General features: G+C 39.5%; 1 protein-coding gene across 1 annotated transcript in view; it reads left to right on the top strand.

Moving 5' to 3' along the window:
- Window positions 1-23,125, top strand: part of gcl (germ cell-less) — a 320,949-nt gene that overhangs the window by 1,495 nt on the left and 296,329 nt on the right. The window contains exon 3 of the mRNA XM_067152237.2: window positions 20,027-20,123. Coding sequence (XP_067008338.1) covers window positions 20,027-20,123 — 97 coding nt within the window. The remainder of the gene's footprint in view (window positions 1-20,026; window positions 20,124-23,125) is intronic.

Here is a 23,125-nt window from a genome sequence, read left to right as displayed (position 1 = left end):
CCATTTCTCTGGAGTGGTTCTTGCCGTGCGGACGGTGAGGATAGGATCTGGACAAGACCTGTGATATAGAGACAAGCAAAGCGGGTCTGGGGGCGTAAGCCTGCCCCCAGGTTAGAAGCCGCAAAGTGGCCCTAGGCCTGTTACATTTCCTTGTGCTATTATTGTGCTGGGTGTGGTAACGGATTATGATTAACATTGTTGACGGGAACGAGATCACGTGCCACTTTACATTGGCCAATAGGAATGCAAGTACCTACTTCAGCAATGAAAATGGCGTGTAATACTCTTCATTAGGTTATGAAAGTAAATGTACTTCTTGGGGCGGGACGGTGGGTTCCTGGACATTGCAATGTACACATCTCTCCTCTGAGACGCACTCCAAGTAAGATTTCATTAATTTCCACTTAGTTACAACATTAGAAATATGTTGTCCAACGGGCTAGAGTAATAGGGCCTACCTAACTTTATATTTTCTTAAAGAGCCTGTTGACACATGAAGCACGAGGGATAGAGGATTCTGGTAGAGTGGGACGTCGATTATCCGGACCAATTGGAACTACTGTAGATCAATACTACCGATCGTGCTCACCAATATTAGTGCCTTGGCGCTGTACAGAGCGACTGTCTTTTGTTTACTTCTCGCGGAGGACGTGGTTGGGGCGGTTGAAAAGGTTGCCAACTTCTCTAGTTAAGAACTAAGATGAGAGTATAATTTTACCTTCCGCAGCCCACAGTTTATAACATTATAAGGAAGTGAAAAATAATGCAAATCTTAACTTGGAATTCCTTTTAGAGGATCCCCCTGTGGGGTGGGGGCGGTAGAATAACACCCACGGTACCCCCTGCCTGTCATAAGAGGCGACTAAAAGGGGCCCCAGGGGCTCTGAACTTTGGAGCGTGGGTTGGCGACCACGGGGCCCTTAGCTGAGTCCTGGCATTGCTTCCACTTCCTTGTGCCAGGCTCCTCACTTTCATCTATCCTATCCGACCTCTCTTGGTCAACTCTTGTTCTTTTCCGACCCCGACGGTATTACGTATGGAGGCCTAGGGAGTCTTTCGTCTTCACGCCTTTCATGGCCCTTGTCTTTCTTTGGCCGATACCTTTCATTTTTCGAAGTGTTGGACCTCTTCCATTTTTTTTTCTCTCTCTGATTAGTGATATATAGAGGATGGTTGCCCAGTTGTACTTCCTCTTAAAACAATAATCACCACCACCACCACCACCACCACCACCACCACCACCACCACCACCACCACCACCACCACCACCACCACCACCACCACCACCACCACCACTTTTTAGAGGAGAGATGTGTTCATTGCGATATCTGGAACCCATCATCCCACCCCCAGAAGTACATTTACTTTTATAACCTAATGAAGAGCAGCACCCGCCATCGGCCATGGCTAAAGTAGCTACTTGCATTCTCACAGGTCAACGTGAACAGAATGTGATGTCATTGCCATCAATGCTGATAAATACATTGCGTTACCAAACCCGGCTGAATAAAAGCACAAACAAGAAACACCATGCAAAGGAAACAATATGAAATACACACCAGGAGTAATTTGTTGTTGTTGCTAGTTGCTTTACGTCGCACCGACACAGATAGGTCTTATGGCGACGACGGGATAGGAAAAGCCTAGGAGTTGGAAGGAAGCGGCCGTGGTCTTAATTAAGGTACAGCCCCAACATTCGCCTGGTGTGAAAATGGGAAACCACGGAAAACCATCTTCAGGGCTGCCGACAATGGGATTCGAACCCTCTATCTCCCGGATGCAAGCTCACAGCTGCGTGCCCTTGACCGCATGGCTAACTCGCCCGGTACAGGAGTAGTTTAATTTAATACTTACGTTAATGTAGAGGACCAATGGTCTTGTCCAGGTTCTATCCTAACCATCTGCATGGCAAGAACCAGTCCAGACCAATCGTATTTCCACACGAAACTACAGGCCTAGGGCCGCTTCGCGGCTTCTAACCATCCAGACCAAGGGTCTTGTCCAGATCCTATCCTAACCTTCCGCATGGCAAGAACCAATCCAGACCAGTGGTATTGTCCAGCTCCTATCCCAACAGTCCGCACAGCAAGAAGCAGTCCAGACCAATCGTGTTTCCACGTGGAACTAGAGGCCTAGGGCCGCTTCGCGGCTTCTAACCGTCCAGATCCTATCTTAACCGTCCGCACGGCAAGGACCAATCCAGACCGCATCCGGGAGATAGTAGGTTCGAATCCCACTATCGGCAGCCCTGAAAATGGTTTTCCGTGGTTTCCCATTTTCACACCAGGCAAATGCTGGGGCTGTACCTTAATTAAGGCCACGGCCGCTTCCTTCCAACTCCTAGGCCTTTCCTATCCCATCGTCGCCATAAGACCTATCTGTGTCGGTGCGACGTAAAGCCCATAGCAATCCAGACCAATGGTCTTGTCCTGGTCCTATCCTAACCGTCCAAACCAATCGTGTTTAGTTCCTAAGTACAGAGGTTGGCAGCACGAGCGCCGCTTGACAACATCCTTCCCGAGCGTATAAACAAACGACAGTTGTTCCATGCGCAGATGAGGAGGCGTAAGCCCCCAGGAGGAGAGGAAAGAATGGAAGTTAAATTAATACAAGACCGTTCCCTGCGTAAACACCATTGATCTGGATGGGTTAGGGTAGTAGTGGACAAGACCAGTGATATGTGGACAAGCAAAGGAGGTCTGGATAGATTAAGGTAGGCATGGGCAAGACCATTGGTCTGGATAGATTAGGGTAGAGCCTGGACAAGACCATTGGTCTGGACAGGTTAGGGAGGACCTGGACAAGACCAGTGATTTGGGACAAGCAAACGGTCAGATTCGCAAAGTGGCCTTAGGCCTCTAGTTTCCCCTGTGCAAACATCATTGGTCTGCACTGGTTAGGGTAGAGTTAGGGTGATAGCAGCTCATTCTTTGTGGGCTAGTGGTGGTAAGTTGAGTTAGATTAGTAATACTTTTTCATTATTGAGATTGACGTGAGCCGATTACACCTCATTCTCTAGGGTCTAGTGATGGAAACCTGATTTACAATTTTTTTCGTACTTTTCATAATACACATTGTGCCAAGGCAATAACAGGCATTTTATTTGGTTTAGGGCGACATCAGAGCATTGCATGTTCGATTTGGCATGTCCCCGCCTATATCAGTTCTATATGTTCGTGCTGTTATTCTTCCCGGGTTGGTAATAGTATCTAGTTATTATGATTGACGGGAATGGCCTCACAAGTAAATTCTTTCTTGAATAAAATTACTGTGTCCACCTATTCAATACAATTATATTTTGTAGTGATTAAATTCTACATGATGAAATATATACTAGAATATATGTAGAATTTAATCACTACAAAATATAATTGTATTGAATAGGTGGACACTGTAATTTTATTCAAGAAAGAATTTACTTGTTGTATCTTCAATACGGAACAAAATGAGATTAGTTACTTGTAAAATGACCTCACATGCGACTTTACATTGGCCAATAGGAATGCAAGTAGCTACTTCAGCAATGGACAGTGGCAGGTGCTACTTTTTATTAGGTTTTTAAAGTAAATGTACTTCTGGGGGCGGGATGGTGGTTTCCAGGACATCATAATGAACACCAATCTCCTCTAAAAGGAATTCCAAGTAAAATGTACATAAATTCTACTTCCTAATAATGCTACTATGGTTGGTGTGCACAGGCATTAATTTTACCAGGAATGGACATACTCTAGATAATAACTATTTTTGATAACTGAACATCAAAGGGTGCACAAAATTCTAGGTCTCAAAGATAATTTCACCATGAAGATTTAATTATTTAATATAATTTATACAGTTGGCTTGTCCGACTTGTTGGCTAAATGGTCAGCGTACTGCCCTTCGGTTCAGAGGGTCCCTGGTTCAATTCCTGGCTGTGTCGGGGATTTTAATTGCTTATTATTAATTCTTCTGGCTCGGGGACTGGTTGTTTGTGTATATCCCAAGATTGTCCTCTTCTTATTCAGACAACACACCATACTACCGACCACCACAGAAACACGCAATAGTGATTACATCTCTTCATATGGGTTTGGCGTCAGGAAGGGCATCCGGCCCTAAAACAGGGCCAAATCCACATGTTTCGCACCCGCAACCCCACAGGTGTGGGAAAAGCGGTAGAAAAAAGAAATTTATACAGTTGGCTTACCTTTATTTTCTGAAATACAGTAATAGATTTTTTTTTCCTGTTGTTTCCTAACTACAAGGTCCCTAATTCCCTTCAGTAGAAGAAGAAGAAGTTGAGTTGAGCAGTGTTCACTGTTCACTTGCATGTACCTCTGGTAAAGTGAACCAAAGTCACTTTTCCATCAGTGATTGGATTATGTGTTGCCTTTTGTTGCACATTCTGTAAACATGTCACCTGTATGCTGGAAGGACACAAGTCTGTCATATGAAACAGGTGGTTTTAGTTTTCCTGTCTTTGGCTCTTGGGTAGATAGCATAGCATCCTTGGTTTGGTTCCTTAGCTTTCATTTCTGGTTCTACGTCATCCATTTCTCTACCTAACCCAGATCTGATGTTAGTAGCAAGTTCTTTAGAGATGGGCTGCATATGGGGCCTAGCAAGTTCTGTTCCAAGACTTTTCAAATAGGAACACCTGTTCTGCTTCTCATTTCTTTTTGCCAACTTTTAGGGACAATTGTATAAACCGTTTGATCTTAGATCAGAGACAAAATTGATCTCGGTTCACGCAAAACTTTGACATTTGTATTGTATAAACGTTAATCTGAGATCAGTTCCCACTGAACTAAGATCAACTTTGACTGGAGAAATTTCTCCGATCAAAACGTTGAACTTAGTTCAAGGAGTTGTTTTCTACTTGAGATACAAGAACAGCTGATTGTTAATAAAATATTACCTGTGTTTTTACGATAAATGGTAAAAAATACAGTAAAGTCTAACCTCATACATTGCTAGCTATAGTTGTCCATATATAGGCAATATTATGCTTCTTTTACTGTAGTGTAATGTAATAGTTCTGTAACATAACCTCGATAAATTGCTTACATTATTATCTTATCTCGTTCGTATTTTACAGATGTCTGATTCATACCTGCCAACCCTTCCGATTTACCCGGAAACTTTCCGGTTTTTAACTCGTCTTCCGATTTTCCTATTAATTTTTACTTCTTCCGATTTTTCACTAATATAACCTCTAGTACCGCCAATACTCTTCCCCTTCGATAAAGGATAAATTCTTACGTACTTGTATAATTTACGAAACCTTATTTTCAAGCGTATTTATTTGTTGCTTTATTTCGTGAGTGATTCGTCCGTCGCCTTCGCGTATCGTGTTTCCCGCTCACCACAACAGCGTGTGCGCTTTATGCAGCTGGGGATTCGGGGCGGCAATCGTCCTGCAAGCAAGAGGCTAGCGCGCGCTCGCGACTCAGTTAATCGGGACGAAAGAATGAGTTTGTGTTGTTCGCGCGCTGTTGACAGCGTTTCTGTGCGCAGTTTCGTCGGAGTGGTAGGCCACGTGTTTTTTCCCCTCTCTGTCAAAGTCGTTTGTTAATAATGTATGGGACATATTGAATTGTTCTGCATGTGATAGTTTCGCGTATTTAAGTGCATAATTGTAATTATTTGAATGTTTTTAAGGGGGTTCTTGTCGGTGACAGTTTCTGGCATTTTCTTTTCTCGTTATGGCCAAAAAATATAACAAACGTTATCTCCAAGTGTTCAGAGATACCTATAAATTTCCGTTCATTTTACCGTCTAAGGGAAACTACCGTGCCGTATTTTTCGCGTAATTAACGCCCTTGCATAATTTACGTATCCCAATAATTTTTGAGTCCAAAGTGGAGAAAAAGAAATGTTCACGTATTTGACGCACCCACAACTTCGAACATCCATCACTCAGCTCCGGATGCGTTTCGAAATAAAGATGTCAACTATACTGAAGTAGCAGGCTTCCTATCGCGAAACAGGCATTCCACACACAGGGCAACGTGCTGTTATTAGCCGTCAGGAAATCCCACTGCACTAGTTTTACGAGTGTTTCCGGTACGGGACATTCTGAGATCTCAAACTTATTTGTCAGTCCACAGTATTCCAGTAATACTGTATCATACAAACTCGCGGTGATCATTTACGTCGAGACATACGGGAATAGAGCAGCGGGCAGCAAGTATTCAGTGTCCAAATGAAACGTGCGCTACCGCGGTAACAGAAGTGCACTTCAAGCGGCTAACAAGTCTCGCAAAGCATTTCGCGGACAAAAAGCGGCAAGTTTCCGCAAGTAGAGGATTATTTGCTTAAATATATGATTTTGTTGCGCAATGTTGCATAAGCCGTTTCTCACAAAATGCTGTGTTTAAAAGAATGAGAAATAGCCGCGGCACATGGAATCGGTATCTCGGATTTGAAGGTTAGCCGAGGCTTGATTAATTTTCTGAAGAGAAATGAACTTTCTCTTCGACGAACAACAACATTATGCCAAAAAATGACGAATGATTTCAACCATTGTCATCGCTTTGTGATTGAGAAGCGTGAAATGAAGGAATATTTGATCTCCCTTTATAGGAACCGCACGTCAGACGCCAATCAGTTTCCGTACGCCACAAAGTCGAACAATCGATAAGAAAGGAACATATAGTGTTATAGTACGCGCTATCGGAAGCCCAAAACAACGATGTACTGCAATGCTTGCTGATGGCAGAATGCCTAAAGCAAAATTTCCGCGAGTGATCCACGTTCGTATTCAACAGAAAAGGTGGATGGACACGTCACTCGTACAAGATTGGATACGAACGGTTTGGGGTAATGTAGCAGGGTCCCTCCTTCGATGCCCGGCTCTTCTCGTGTTGGATAGTTTTTTTTTTTTCGGTATGCCATTCAGGTCGTATTTTCAGCTCGTAATGAGAAGAATATTTTCTAGTGTCGGTACTTCAAACCCACGTGTCTAACTTATCTAATGTACCCTATTTGACTTTTCAGGAAAAAATCTCACGCTGGAATTTTACGCTGTGTGACGATAATTGCAAATGAGTTGAACCAATTGTCTTTATATTATATTTGATGTATCTTTTAAATGTAAATGAATTATAAATAATTTGTAAAGATCTGAATTCCTTGAATAATGTACGCATCCGCAGTTGTCGCCTGTATTTTTCGTCGAAAAGGTGCGTTAATTACGCGAGAAAATATGGTATTATGGATTTTGTTGTGTGTGTCGGGGTGACATAAATATTATTATTCGTATGTGTCATAAATTAGAGTGATTAGGTACATTTTCTTGTAACCATTTTTATGTTTTCTTTAGTTTAAGATTTTAAATTTAATGATCAATTCGCATTGTAACTGTAGATATGTATGCCTTTTATCCTGACCTATTTTCATGTAGACAGTGGTGAAATATACGTGATGAAATCCAAGAATTAAAAAATCTTCCTATTTTTGGGTTCTAAAAGTTGGCAGGTATGCAGTGATTACTCTGATTTCTCGGATATATCTTCTGATGATGAAAATGATGAATTTCGTCGGGCTCCCCGTGTGTTCTGTGAAAGAGGAAATCCAATGGGAGAATTAAGTGGTGATAAGTTTAAACTAAGATATCGCTTGGGAAAAGATACCGTGGAACAGCTAGAACTCAGGTTGCGTGATATTCTACTTAAAACCTACTAACTCAAATGCACATATTGTTACTAACTTTGAGATTCTTTGCCACGGGAAGTTTTCAGTTAGTCGTTGGTGATTTACTGCATGTAGACGCAGCGACAGTCTGCAGTGCCATTCATCGCGTATCTAATCTTATTGCTGCACTGAAACACGAGTTTATCAAAGTTCCTTCCGAACAAAATGACGTGAGGAAAATCATGCGTGATTTTTTCGATGTAAAACACTTCCTTATAGGCGCTATAGATTGTACCCACATACCTATAATATCTCCTGGGGGCGATAACGCAGAAGTTTATAGGAATCGTCATGGGTGGTTTTCGTTAAATGTTCAAGTTATTTGTGATGCTAGGCTCAGGTCCCTAAATATCATAGCAAGATGGCCAGGATCTGCTCACGATAGCAATATTTTCATTAATTCACAAGTGCATGCTCAGTTCGAAACGGGCGACTTTCCAGAAGGCATACTCCTGGGAGACAATGGCTATCAGTGTTGTCGTTACCTGCTGACTCCAGTACTTCATGCCGAAACAGCTGCAGAGCGAGCTTATAATCGAGCCCATATAGCAACCAGGTCAGCAATAGAAAGAACATTTGGGGTTATGAAAACACTGTTCCCTTGTCTCAGTATGGGGCTAAGAGTGAAGTTAGCTTGTGTTGCAGTAATCATAGTTGCAGCATTCGTCTTGCACAATATCGCTGTAAATCCAGTAGATGAGGTTCCTGAAAGAGATGAGGCTGTGTTCGCTACAAGAAGAGCATTCGAAGAAATTCCAGTACCTGCTGCAAATGACGTTCATGGAAGAGAAAACACTGCTATAAGGGCAGCAATTATTAAAAATGAATTTAGGCAACAATATTTACAAAAAAATTACAGTTGGCTATTACGAAAAGTGGTTCAAACTAAACTATACAAACAGTTTATCTTCAACAAAAATAACCAAAAACATAATGTACTTTACAACTATTGTGCGTCTAACAATGCTACTGTACTATGTAATTAAACCCAGTTTTCCTTATTGTCCAGGCCTAACTATTCTCCTTTTCATCAAAATTTCCATTTTTGAAATTTCATTATCAAGTTTTAACGTCTCAGTTTCATTTTATGCTAGGCGACCGTGACTTTGTGAGCACATCAGCTGTTTTCGAGGTCGAGGTGTGGAGATCAGCTGATTTGGAAGCAGGAGCCTGAAATAGAAGAAGTAAAGAAGTGTAGGCCTATTGCTTGCCGACAAATTTAACTTACATAATACAGGATTAATGTATGATTTCTCTACTTACTTGTTCAATACAAATATTTCAGTCCTTTTTTCTTTATTTCTTTCACTCGGCACACAGAATACGAATGAAAACATTCACACTGCTCAACGCGACTCGCGACACTCAGCTGTTTTTGCGCTGTTGCCAAGCGCTCGCATATGAACTGGGATCAAAACTGAACTTCGATTATTTGATCTTAGGTCAGTGTTATACAACACGACACTGGTCTGATCTCAGATCATTTTCTGAACTTAGATTAAAACTCATTTCCAGTCAGTGATGTTTATACAATCGGCCCTTAGAGTACTCTGGAGTTAATCCCTGCTTGATGCAGCATGCTGTAGAAGATACAAGGGGGTTAACACCTTGTTTTTCTTGCCGTGGAGTAGCTGTGGTTCATCTGATCATGCATATCAACCCCTCTCTTCGCGGGGTTGTAAAATAGGTTAATTTCTGGCTTCAAATCAAATCAAAATCTCTTTATTTGCAAATGAGGTGTCTACCTTGGTGGCAAATGGTACACTAAAATACATTATTGTCAAGCACTAAATATTAAATTAACAAGAGAAGAAAATTTTCCTATAATACAATATTATACAATTTACGCTAACAATGTTTTCTATTAAACACACAGCTCATCCTTAATAAATTTATATTGTTTACAAAATTCTACTTATAATATCTCCTGTACTACTTACAAATATAGTCAACTGATATACAGTATGTGGAATTACTTCAAATGATACTATACAACTGGTATAAGATTAATATTTACATTGCATTTATTTATTTACTTTTTTTTTTTTTTTACCCGTTCTGGATCCTAAGTAGCATAACGACCTGCTGCGTCTTAATCAGAGCCCCTTTTGCCACCACTTTTCAGAGTTCCTGAAGGGCCTTCACGGCTACTGTAGCAGTCCCAGGGCCCTCGAAGTCCACACTGTACTTCACCCCTACAGGCAGTCCCCTACTTTGGCTGTCCAAACTCCTTAGACCAGGGGATGGGATTAATTTATTCACACACATTTTATTATTTACAATAACCTGCACTGGTCGAATGCCCTCTAACACTTCATTTATTTTCTCTGTTGCTGTTTATTCTCTTCTTGAATATCTGTACAGATTTTGGAAAAGGATCAAACACTACTCCTGGTAAACTGTTCTACTTCTTCACACCCTTCCCAATGAATGAAAATTTACCCCAATCGCTTCTGCTAAAATTCCTTCTAATTTTATATTTGTGGTCAGTCCTGCCGATATAATTATTTTCCAACTGAAGCCTCTCACGGATATCTCCCCATGCTTCTTCTCCTGTATAGGCTCTATATAATCCTATAAGTCTAGTTTTCTCCCTTCTCTTACTTAAAGTTTCCCACCCAAGTTCCTTTAACATTTCTGATACACTACTCTTTCTCCTGAAATCCCCTGTTACAAATCGTGCTGCTTTCCTCTGCACACTATCTATTTCTTTTATTAGGTATTCTTGGTGAGGATCCCAAACACTGTTTGCATATTCCAATAATGGACGAACCATACTCAAGTAACTTTTTTCTTTTAATTCTTTGTTGCATCCTTTAAGTAGCCTCATAATAAATAATAATAATCGTATGGCCTCAGCTACCGTGTGCAGACATTTCGATTTGACGCCATCTGGCTGTCTGCTCGTCAATTTCGACGTTCCGTTTTACTCTAGGTCCGCTAGATGGCAGACAGAGTAAACCGGATCTCTCTTGGGCGTCTATGGCTGAGATTTAATTAATTTTGTCTGGTAAATACCAAATGTATTACCAGAGATCTTTTACATGCCGACATCGTACGACATGGAATGTCGAATGGACATTTTTCCGCCCTTCAAAAATCCGACTACCTCAGCCGGGTTTGAACCCGCTATCTTGGGATCCGAAGTAGCCTCATTATGACATGTAATGATCTGTATGCTTTCCCAACAATGTCATCAATATGACCCTTCCAGTGCAAATTACTTTCAAATCTCACACCTAAGTATTTGCACTTGCCATCTTTTGGGATAACTACCTCATCCAAAGTATATTCAAATTCAGTTTTAAAGCTCCTGTTTGTAAAAGTTGTAACAGTTGATTTGCCTCCATTAACCTTCATATTATTTTCTTCAACCCATTGTTGGATACTTTCAAGGTCCCTTTGTAATTCTGAACAATCCTCATTGTTGTTTATTTCCCTATAAACAATTATGTCATCTGCATACAATCTTATTTTTGATGTTATATTGTTCCCTAAATCATTTGCGTATATTAAGAAAAGTAATGGACAGATTATACTACCCTGTGCAATTCCCTTCCAAACTTTCTCTTCCTGAGATACATTATTTCCTACTTTGACTTTCTGAACCCTTGAATTTAGAAATGTTTTTATCCAATGTGTAACCCTTACGTCCAATCCTATTCCCTCCAATTTCTTTAATAATATTCCATGTTCCATTCTATCGAAAGCTTTGGAAAGATCTATGGCTATGCAATCTAACTGACCTCCTGAATCCAACTGATCTGATATGTCCTGCTGAAATCCCACCAGTTGTGCCTCACAAGAAAATTTCTTTCTAAATCCATACTGGCTCCTCATGAACCAATTTTTTTTTTTTTTGCTAGGGGCTTTATGTCGCACTGACACAGATAGGTCTTATGGCGACGATGGGGTAGGAATGGCCTAGTTGGAAGGAAGCGGCCATGGCCTTAATTAAGGTACAGCCCCAGCATTTGCCTGGTGTGAAAATGGGAAACCACGGAAAACCATTTTCAGTGGGATTCGAACCTACTATCTCCCGGATGCAAGCTCACAGCCGCGCGCCTGTACGCGCACGGCCAACTCGCCCGGTGAAGCAATTTTTATCATCACATATCCCTCTGATGTACTTTGATATTAAAACTCTCCAGTATTTTACAAACTATACTGGTCAGGCTGATTGGTCTATAGTTCTCTGGTTTCCTGATACACTACCAGCTTCTTTGTCACACTGCCAATTTTGTCATTGTGCATTATTGTTAATAATATCACTGATTTCCTCCTTTTCCGATAAAATGAAACTAATGTTTCGTGATCAAATGTGAATTGAGATGAAAGAACTAATTTTTTTATTACACAGAAGGAACAAAGCTGCAATCTCAGGTTTGCTTTTGTGCAGAGTTTGTACCATTATTAGATTAGGCCTATAGTAGTCACGTACGATTGTTTGAGCCAAAAGTTCTGAAGTGAACCAATTTTCACAAGTGATGTTGCTTCCACTTCCATGTCATTCGGAACCCTTGAAGTGCCAATTGCAGTCTTCAGTGAAACGTCAGGACCATCATATGCTCCTCGACCACAGTCTACAAGCCCTGAAAATAGAGACATTGTTGATTGTCCTTTTGTTCGGCAGCTATGTGGAGAAGTCCTATAATGCCTTTTATTTTCATACAATCACAAGCTCTCACAAATTTTGTATCTTTACAGTATGCCTGAGACTGGAGGAAATGTTTTCATTTGTATGCAGAACAATAGAGTCTAACATATTATTGGTAAAAAAGAATTTTTCAGGCTTCTACTTCGCTTTTTGCATATTTAGCCTCGCCTTTGACACCAGGAACTTGTAGAACAATATTGTGTGCAGCAGTTCGGGTGCGAGGAGGTCGAGTGACCATTCGTTCCCTTCAGAACAGTCCTAGAAAGGTCATTAATACCATCAGAATCCTCTGACACACTAATTTCAGTGGGGTTATTGGAATCCACCTCAACATTATCCTCTTTCTCACTTTCCTGAAATTCGTCGTCATTCATTTTCGCTCTCTTCATCAAATATGGCGAGAACCTTATTAGTAAAGTGAGTGTCTGTCACACTAATTTCCTTGATAAAAACGGCTATTAATTCTAATGCAGTGAACAAAATATAACATACTAGCTGATGTACCCGTGCTTCGCTACGGAATTTTACATTGTATACAGAATTCTAGGTTAGGTACTGTACACGCTGTGAGCAAGATTGTATGAAATTGTATAGCTTTTAACTTTAACCTACAAACGTGACGGGGAAGTCACCAAACATTTTTTCTCATATGAAGACTGAGTTAGGACACTGTAATGGTAGACCCGCTTCCATACAATCAGTCACAATCAGGTTGGGGAGCTTTATTATAATGGTATGACACTCATTCTCCACCTGCCTTTTTACATCCTCAAAAAGACTGTCACATCGACTGTCTTAGTGGTTTTCCTAACTGAAATGAGCATACATTACAATGACGTGTAGGTTTGTAGGTTAAAGTTAAGCACTATACAATTTCATACAATCTTGCTCACAGCGTGTACAGTACCTAACCTAGAATTCTGTATACAATGGTGCGATTAAAAGCAATACTTTCATATGAAATACTTGATTAAATGAAAAACCACACTTTTTCTCACTTTTAACGAACAGGACTAAGCTGTCGATCTCACAGTCCAAAGTTTCAGAGCTGGAATGACCAAGCCGCAGACAGCCGTGAGCCGTGAACACTCTTCGTCCCTTTCGGCGCGGAGGAGGTCGAATAGTGGAGACTCTCAGGGCAAAAACTATGCCCTTTTAATAATCTGTTTCCTAGAAGTACCGATGAGTCGGAAAGTATCAATTCACTACACTGGCGGCAGAAAAATCTATCTGACTTGGAGGCAAATTTTCCCTCAAGCCAGAGGAGAAACCCCTCTTCACTGCTAATTTGGAATTAAATGAATGTAGAATTAAATAAAAATGAAGAGGAAGATGCTTTTCTTAAGAAACGGCTCTTTTCAGGATTGAATTTTGAGTTATTTAGTGAACTGTGGTGCTATAATTTGGAATAGCCCTAATTTTTGTTAGAGACCAGGGCTACTACAACTCTACTAAGTGTGCCTCTGCCTTAAGTATGCCCACTGTTCATTCAAAACCGCGTCAGAGTAGGGATCAAATAGCTGGAATACTATGATGAACCAGTGTGTTACGTATCAGCTGTATCAGAAAATGTATGAACCGGAGGAATGGCATGCTAAAGAAGAAAGTTTTCTACTTCCCGGCTATTTCCCGCCAATATTCAGGCAGGCTGTTATACTGTACTCGGTACGCGGCAGTAATCCCATCTATCGGAGTTGAGAGGCAGCATAAGAGACAAAGAACATCACAACAAACAACGGTCAATGTAATGTTATTGTTGATCAATGTTATGCGCTTTCCATATTGTAGGCCTTCACATTTAGTTTCCTTCCGACTCTGAAATACCACTCTTATCATAATCGGTACGTTAAAACTGAATAAAACATAAATGACGAGAAATTGTATTCTCTATAACTTTTATGTAGTACTTTTCGATAGGACCAAGAACATAGATATTTAAAAATTATATTTTAGACGCCTTCCCCCAAACTACAATTTCATCCAGGGTGAATAAAATTGTTTATAGATTAGACTGTAGTTTCTTATTCTCCGACTCTGTATACCGATTTTCAATAAATAATTTGGAATAGCCCTAATTTTTGTTAGAGACCAGGGCTACTACAACTCTACTAAGTGTGCCTCTGCCTTAAGTATGCCCACTGTTCATTCAAAACCGCGTCAGAGTAGGGATCAAATAGCTGGAATACTATGATGAACCAGTGTGTTACGTATCAGCTGTATCAGAAAATGTATGAACCGGAGGAATGGCATGCTAAAGAAGAAAGCTTTCTACTCCCCGGCTATTTCCCGCCAATATTCAGGCAGGCTGTTATACTGTACTCGGTACGCGGCAGTAATCCCATCTATCGGAGTTGAGAGGCAGCATAAGAGACAAAGAACATCACAACAAACAACGGTCAATGTAATGTTATTGTTGATCAATGTTATGCGCTTTCCATATTGTAGGCCTTCACATTTAGTTTCCTTCCGACTCTGAAATACCACTCTTATCATAATCGGTACGTTAAAACTGAATAAAACATAAATGACGAGAAATTGTATTCTCTATAACTTTTATGTAGTACTTTTCGATAGGACCAAGAACATAGATATTTAAAAATTATATTTTAGACGCCTTCCCCCAAACTACAATTTCATCCAGGGTGAATAAAATTGTTTATAGATTAGACTGTAGTTTCTTATTCTCCGACTCTGTATACCGATTTTCAATAAATTCTGTTAACCCATTTTCTCGTGGATCGGCGTTGATATGCACTTAGCAACAAAAATACAAATTCATGAATATCTGTGTTTTCATATCTGGTACGGTAAAAATGTGTAAGACATAAAAGGTTGGAAATTTAATTCTATATGGCTTTGGTTATGTAGTATTTATCGATATGACAATTAATAATATAAACATTTGAGAATTAAATTTTAGGCCTTCCACTAAATTACCATTTCATTCAGCGTGTATTAAATAATGTATAGTCTAGATTGTAGTGGCTCATTCTCCGACTTCGCATTAAAATTTTCATTGAGATAGAACCACTAATAATCTAAATATTTAAGAAGTACATTTTAGGCCTTCCCCTAAACTACCATTTCACTCAGCATGAATACAATTATTTATGGCCTAGATTGTAGCGACGTATTCCCCGACGTTGCATACCGATTTTCAATAAATTCTCTCTAGCCGTTTTCTAGTGATGCGTGTACATACATACAGACAGACAGACGGAAATTACGGAAAAGTAAAAAGTGCATTTGCTTGTTACTGTGGACATGACCGATACAGAAATACCAATATATATATATATCTCCATATGTAAACACTTATCGGGCGACTTGTAACCCCACCACACGTCTAGATTCAGGTATGCTCAGCGCATGCCTACACGACACTGATGGTATCACTTGGTTTGCCTTTGTTAGAGATTACTGAGAAGGAGAGAGCCCAGTGTGCAGTGCAGCCACACAAAAACAGGAAAACATAACACCGTGGGGTGACATGGCAACCTGGTAGGCGTTCTAGGCTTAAATTAAGTCATCGTACTTGCCCAGTATGACAATTACTCATCGAAAAAGAGCATGCCGTTACAGACTGCTACGCACAAGAATCCATCACAAATAAATTTTCATCAAGCCCATAATCCACCTTGAAAATGATGAACCACACTACATGCATAGTAATCTATAGTTGCGACAACATCGCCTTCCCTTTGATTACAAAACAAAGAATAGGGTACCAACATAACTTCAGCTGAACATTTAACTCGCTCAAACAAGAGATGATGTACAAGGTAAATCCTTCATATTCCATGACTGTAGCATCCATAAACAGTATGTATTGTAGTATTTATACAATCTCTGAATCAAGTGAATCATCTTTATGCAGTCTTGAATCTCAGCGGATTGCGCCAAACAAAGAAGTCGTCTTGCCATGTTAATTGTATTGCCTTTCGCAAGCGACTACGATGAGCTTGGCTAGCCTTCCGCAATTTAGACAGGAAGCGCGCCCAGACCACAAAGTACCGTACTGCACATCGGAACAGCTTCACCTTCACATAAATTATAAGGTATATTGTTTAAGCTTGATGTTGGCGTATAATTTAAATAATGTCTCTCCAGAAGATAATAAAATACTATTAAAGCACATCGAGAGGTATTCCATTCAGTAAATAATTAAGAGATGCGACGGTTTTTACTGTCAGGAGGCCACGGTTGCTTCCTTTCCACTCCTAGCCCTTTCCTATCCCATTGTTGCCATAAGACCTATCTGTGTTGGTGCGACGTAAAGCATAATGTGTGTGTCTTTTCCCTTCGGGATATACCATCTGTTCTTTTTACACTCTCTAACTCTCTCATATTTAGAAAAGAAAATTGACCATAATCTCTTGCTCCAGCAAAATAAAATTATTGCCCTGAACACATTTTTTCCTGTCGCCTTCCAGTATAATTTTCTTCTTCTGGGCATAGTCTAATTTAACCCCTTAAGTGGGTATGACGTCTTTAGACGTTTTCGCACTGGGCTTCTACAGTGGGTACGACGGCATTAGTCGATCGTAAAATTTATTGCGTATGTATCTTGACGGTGAAGGCATACAGCGTGTCCATGGAATCTATCGCATTAGTTGATATGTTTTCCGCGAGATCACGCTGTGTATTTTTTTTAGAGCTGTCACAGCTTCGTGAAATGCATTTGTTTTGGTGCCTTGCACGAAGTTCCCGCGCAGCCATTTATGTCATGAAGCATGGCTTCCAAACGTAAAGTAGATCGGCTTGATTGTGCAGGTATTTCGACAGTTCCGAAGGTGTATTGTGTGTTGGTCCCAAGGTAAGAGGAAGGAAACATCATACTGGTGTCCTGACTGTGAAAAGGCTTTGTGTGTAACACCTTGTTTCCGCCTATATCACACAGATAACAATCTACAAAACCTATAATCATCCTGATTCAGAACAATGTAAATAATGTTAGTAACACATTTGGATTCATAACAATGTAAATAATGTATATAATGTTAGTATCACATTATTGAAGAATAATAATTACTATCGTATTAGATTAAACTAATTGTGTACACATTTATGAAGGAAATATTTAAATATCACAAAGTGGGGAAAAAGTACCCACGGCAGGTTACGCATGTGGAGAATTTAGTACCCAGTTAAGGGGTTTATATCTCTTGATTGCCAAGTAAGTTGTCCGCACACCCACACTGATCAGTAAATATATACTCACCACAACACGAATACTTACCTCATGGACTTGGTAGGAACAGGCTGAAAACTGCCTGGAGCTGAACTCATACCTCTTAAATTACGGGGAGGAAGTAATAGAGACATAACCCCCAATAAAAGAAAAGGGATCCAATAAAAGGGGTTTATGAAAATAAAAATGAAGTTAAAGGAGTTAATGAACAAAAGCTGTGGGTACAAATAACAAACAACTTACATGTTCTGTCCAAGGAATACGATGTGCGTAGTCAGTTTCCTTTCAATTCAAAAAACTTTCTTTTACAAACACTAACAGATTTGCCATGGAAGCGTTGCGATGAATGAGAATTACATCAATAATAAAACAAACCTTTTCTTGGAACAGTAAGTCAAAATGCGAAGCATCCCTTGCCTCACTGTGAAAAGTAGGACATGTGCGAAAGAACACACATAATTCAGTAAGTTGCGTAATGGAGTATAAGGCAATATTAGGCCTCAACAGGCATGTCCATTCAAAAGAGATGGGCCACTGCAACAATAGCTCCATAGAGACTCGCATCCTTAGCTATCAGAAAAGCACGGAGAAGCAACCCCCCCCCCCTCCAAAAAAAAAAGAACTAGGAAGATGATAGGTTGCCATAGTTACCGAAATCAATTGATATCTCAAAACAATGAAACATGATAACTGAACGAATTAAAAAAAAAAAAAAAAGTAACTGATCGGGCATACAAAGCCGAAAACAAATATAATAAATAAAATAAGGAAGGCACAAAAATAATATTCGCGAGATGCGGAAACCAACACAAATCTCATCCATCAATGCACACACATACACACAACCTAGAGACGAATATGAGCAAATCCAAATAGGGGTCAAGCTAGGATACGAGAACACTCGCACCGCATGACAAATAAAACCAGAGGCTTGTGAGCTTGAACAAGATACCCATATCACAACGTCGGATGGCCGCGCAGCAACCCAGGCTCATCCCAAATACAATCGTGATCCACACACATAATGCACGCTACATTCCATACTCATATCACCTCTCTTTCGGTGAACATGAGATGCGTATCATTAGCATCAAAACATATCAATACCGTACAAGCTCAGCCAGTCATAGACTCGAAGAAAATTAAACAGGGTCTCAAATCAAGGTCATAGGTACACACATAATTTACACAGATCGGTGTCACTCTCCTTTCTCGCGTATGGTAAAGATACACATGGAACAAGCAATATGTAAATTAAAACTTATGAGGTCTGGAGAGACCAAACATATAGGGGTCTGCAGAACAGAATCTCAAAACACAAGATCACCATAACTATGACAAACCCAAAAGAAAAATGTAAATAAATAACTTAAACCTTTTATAGAATGAAATATGCAGATTATGTAATAATCAACATTACCCCAATGCAGGGAGTTGCATAGGGTGGATAGAAAATCCACTTATAATACCATTTAAAATTAAGCATACACATGCCGATCCATCTTTTCACCAGCAGTCATTGTTGTTGTCTCTCTTCCCGAGAGTAAAACACAAGGAAGTTGAAAGAGAGAAATGCTTAGTCGCTATTGATGGTCTGTCTAAGAGAAGCGAACATTACGTTACAATTAATTAATTGAAGGAACAAGAATCCACCTTCAATTAATTAATTGGATCATATAGTCGATACGGATATGAAGTGGATAGTATGTAACATTACGTTACAGTCGGGAACATAAACAGAGATTGATGTGTCATTGACATATTCCATGAAAGTGATGATAGAATGGTGCGACACAAGGGAACCTTGGTGTGGCACAGTTGGAATCTTTTATTTTGCGCAAACAAGAGTACATGTGAAAGGTGACGAATTAATAACATTCTGCCTGGCACCATTCAGAAAAGCGAAATATGTTACTGCTACACACTGCTGACTTGATTGTGACTTCTGATGCCAATTAGTTAACAAGCTTATTATAGTGTTCTGTAAAAACAAGTTTTTCTTGATGTCACTTTAAAATCTTAACAAGGTGTTAACTTATGTTCTGTTAGCAGATTTTTAACAGTGGTTGATAAAACTGGCCCTTAGAAGACAATTTTAAGTAAGTGTCGAGGTAATTTTGATCAGGTAGTAAAGGTTCAATATTTGTCTCAAGTGTCATAAGATTATTTTGAATGGCTGGCTACATCTTGAGCTGATAGGCTAGCCTATTCAGTTGTTGATTTGGATGTAAACTGTATTCTCATTCCTCTGTAGAAAGTCTGATATTTGAATCTTTAATGAGTCTTTCAGTTTCAACTTAGTGAATTTGGGAACTATATCTGTTGAGAGCTGTTCACTAAAAGTATTTTGTAATTATGTATTGCATGGATTTCTTAGTTCTAAAAGGTTGTGTCGGTATTCTTTAAAAACACCCTTTATTGGTTGCTTTTAGTAAATGGCACAAGAGTGAATTACTAGCTTACTAGCTCAACTTTTAACGTATGTGTGTCTTATTTGATTTCAGAGTCCATACTTTTCCAGTATGTTTTCTGGATCTTGGAAAGAAACTACAGCCGAGTGTGTTCATATCAAGATAGTGGATCCAAAAATCACTTTGGAATGTGAGTAGTGGCTATAAAGATTTAGACATTTGTAAAAGAGTTTGCTTCATTCAAAGAATTGCACAAAATCTCCTACATTTATACACACTGCCTACAAACATGCTGCTTGCAGGGAAATAATTTACATTTAAGGATGTTAAAATAATGTATTAGTTTTTAAAGTAGGTTAAATATACTACCAGATTGCTTATAAAATATTGTAACCCCTATCATTATTATTATTATTATTATTATTATTATTATTATTATTATTATTATTATTATTCAATCAGCCACCCGAGTATTGGCGGGAAAACAGTACCTCATTGGGTTAGGAGGAAATGCCAATCCAGAACTCTGAACATCTGGGGTTGTCCCTCTGCGGTTAACAACCGTAGTTGTAAATCGGAGCTTGCTCCACCCAAGGTTAACTACCTTCGAAAGTCAACCATGGAAACGTCTTTTAGGAAAAAAATTCTACCATCCTGTCCAAGAAAGCAGGAGAAGACTACATCGGATTTGGTGGGTAGCCACCTTGAAGGCATCAACGAGTCGGAGCGTTGGCAATCACCCATTCCTATGCCAGCACATAAGAACAGGATCGAACAAGATCAGATCAGGTACATTGCAACTTATAATATTAATTCTCTACTTAAAGCAGGAAAACTAAAGAACTTGACGGATAAATTAGATAAACAGAAAATTTTAGTAGCAGGACTCCAAGAGATGAGAAATACTACAGAAGAACCATTTGAATCTCAAGGCTGCAGAATTTACAACGGGAAACCTGGGCTAAGGGTTTTGAAACAATGTCCCCAGTTTGGAACTGTGTTTATAGTCGATGTGAAAATAATAGATTCGATAATCGATTTTCAAGCCATATCACCTAGAATTGCAACTTTGAGTTTAAAAGCATCCAACAAAATTTATACCATCATAAATGCCCATGCCCCTAGTAATGAAAAGAATTTTCTAACAAAGACTAGGAAAGAAGTGGAAAAGTTTTGGGATCTCCTTGACCAAACTGTAAACCAAATAAATATTAACAACGTTAAGATCCTATTAGGGGACTTCAATGCCCAACTCGGAAGAGAAAAGAAACACCGAAATATCATTGGGAAATGGGCTCCACATAAACATACAAATAAGAATGGTCAAAGACTTGTTGAACTCTGCAGAGAACACAAACTAATCTCAAAGTCCACCTACTTCAAAAGGAGGCCCAACAAACTTAAAAACTTGGAAACATCCTGATTGGAGAAAAAGGGGAATGGCAGCTGGATCACGTATTTGTGGACAAATCCTTCCACAGAGAAATCTACAATGTTAAAATTATTAAGAGGAGTAGATATAGGTTTATATCATTACATAGTCAAAATCAAGTTCACACCACTAAAAAAGAAACCAAAATGCAATCAACAAAAGAGGAACTTTGATCCACACCAATTAATTAGGAATGATTAATATAGAGAAGTCACACAAAACATAAAACTGACAGATAACTTAGAAGAACTGGTTCCAATTCTCAGGCAACAGGCTGAAAATTTAGCCCCATTGAACACACGTAAAAGACATGCCTGGTGGACCTCAGATTGTGACAAAATTCATGAAGAAAGACATCAGGCATGGTTAAAATTTCAAACGCACAAAACAGAAGAAAGTGCAACCAACCTCAAAAATATCAGGAAAAAGTTCACACAAATTATCAGGCAAACCAAGAGACAATCACAGAAAGATCTAATCAACTCATTAATGAATATGGGGAGTGTGTCTGTAAGGATCTTCAAAAGGCAGGAGTATTCAGCCAGCAGTATGTAAATATTGTTGGTTACAAGGATAATGTCCAGTTAGAGGAGGTGACAAATTCTAACGAAGTATTGAAATTTATCTACAACTGAGCGAGCTGGCTGTACGGTTAGGGTGTGCAGCTGTGAGCTTGCATTTGGGAGATTGTGGGTTCGAACCCCACTGTCGTCAGCCCTGAAGATGGTTTTCTGTGGTTTCCCATTTTCACACCAGGCAAATGCTGGGGCTGTACATTAATTAAGGTCACGGCTGTTTCCTTCCCACTCCTAGCCCTTTCCTGTTCCATCGTCTCCATAAGACCTATCTGTGTAGGTGCGACTTAACAAAAAACAAACCTACTATAACAAAGACATTTACAATAAGATACTAAAATTGAAAACTAGATAAGCAGCTGGAACTGATAAGATTTCTGGGAATATACTAAAGGCAATGGGTTGGAATATAGTACCATATTATGATTACTCTTTGAATGAGGAACTATACCAAATGAATGGGGAGTTGCTATAGTAGTCCCTGTGCAAAAAGGAAAGGGTGATAGACATAAAGCTGAAAATTACAAGCCAGTCAGTTTGACATGCATTGCATGTAAGCTTTGGGAAAGCATTTTTTCTGATTATATTAGACATGTTTGAACTGGTTTGATAGAAGGCAGTTTGGGTTTAGGAAATGTTATTCCACTGAAGCTCAACTTGTAGGATTCCAGCAAGTTATAGCAAATATCTTGGATGAAGGAGGTCAAATGGACTGCATCGCGATTGACCTATCTAAGGCATTTGACAGGGTTGATCATGGGAGACTACTGGCAAAAATGAGTGCAGTTGCTCTAGACAAAAGAGTGACTAAATAGGTGGCTATATTTCTGGAAAAGAGAACTCAGAGAATTAGCATAGGTGATCAAGCATTATCTGATCCTGTTATCATTAAGAGGGGAATTCCTCAGTGAATCCTTTATGTTTTATATATATATATAAAAATGATATGAGTAAAGAACTGGAATCAGAGGTAAGGCTTTTTGCGGATGATGTTATACTGTCATCATCATCATCATCATCAATGTCCCACTCCAGTCGCCCGGGTGTGGTTAACAAGCCTCCTCCATTCCACTTTTCCTGCTCCATTATACTGTATAGAGTAATAAATAAGTTAGTGTTTATGAGCAACTGCAAAAAGATCTCGACAATGTTGTGAGATGGACAGTAGGCAATTGTATGATAATA

Source organism: Anabrus simplex, chromosome 8 (genome assembly GCF_040414725.1).
Source record: "Anabrus simplex isolate iqAnaSimp1 chromosome 8, ASM4041472v1, whole genome shotgun sequence".
Taxonomy (NCBI): Eukaryota; Metazoa; Arthropoda; class Insecta; order Orthoptera; family Tettigoniidae; genus Anabrus; species Anabrus simplex.
The sequence above is the reverse complement of the archived record's forward strand: the minus strand, read 5'-3'. Positions and strand labels throughout refer to the sequence as shown.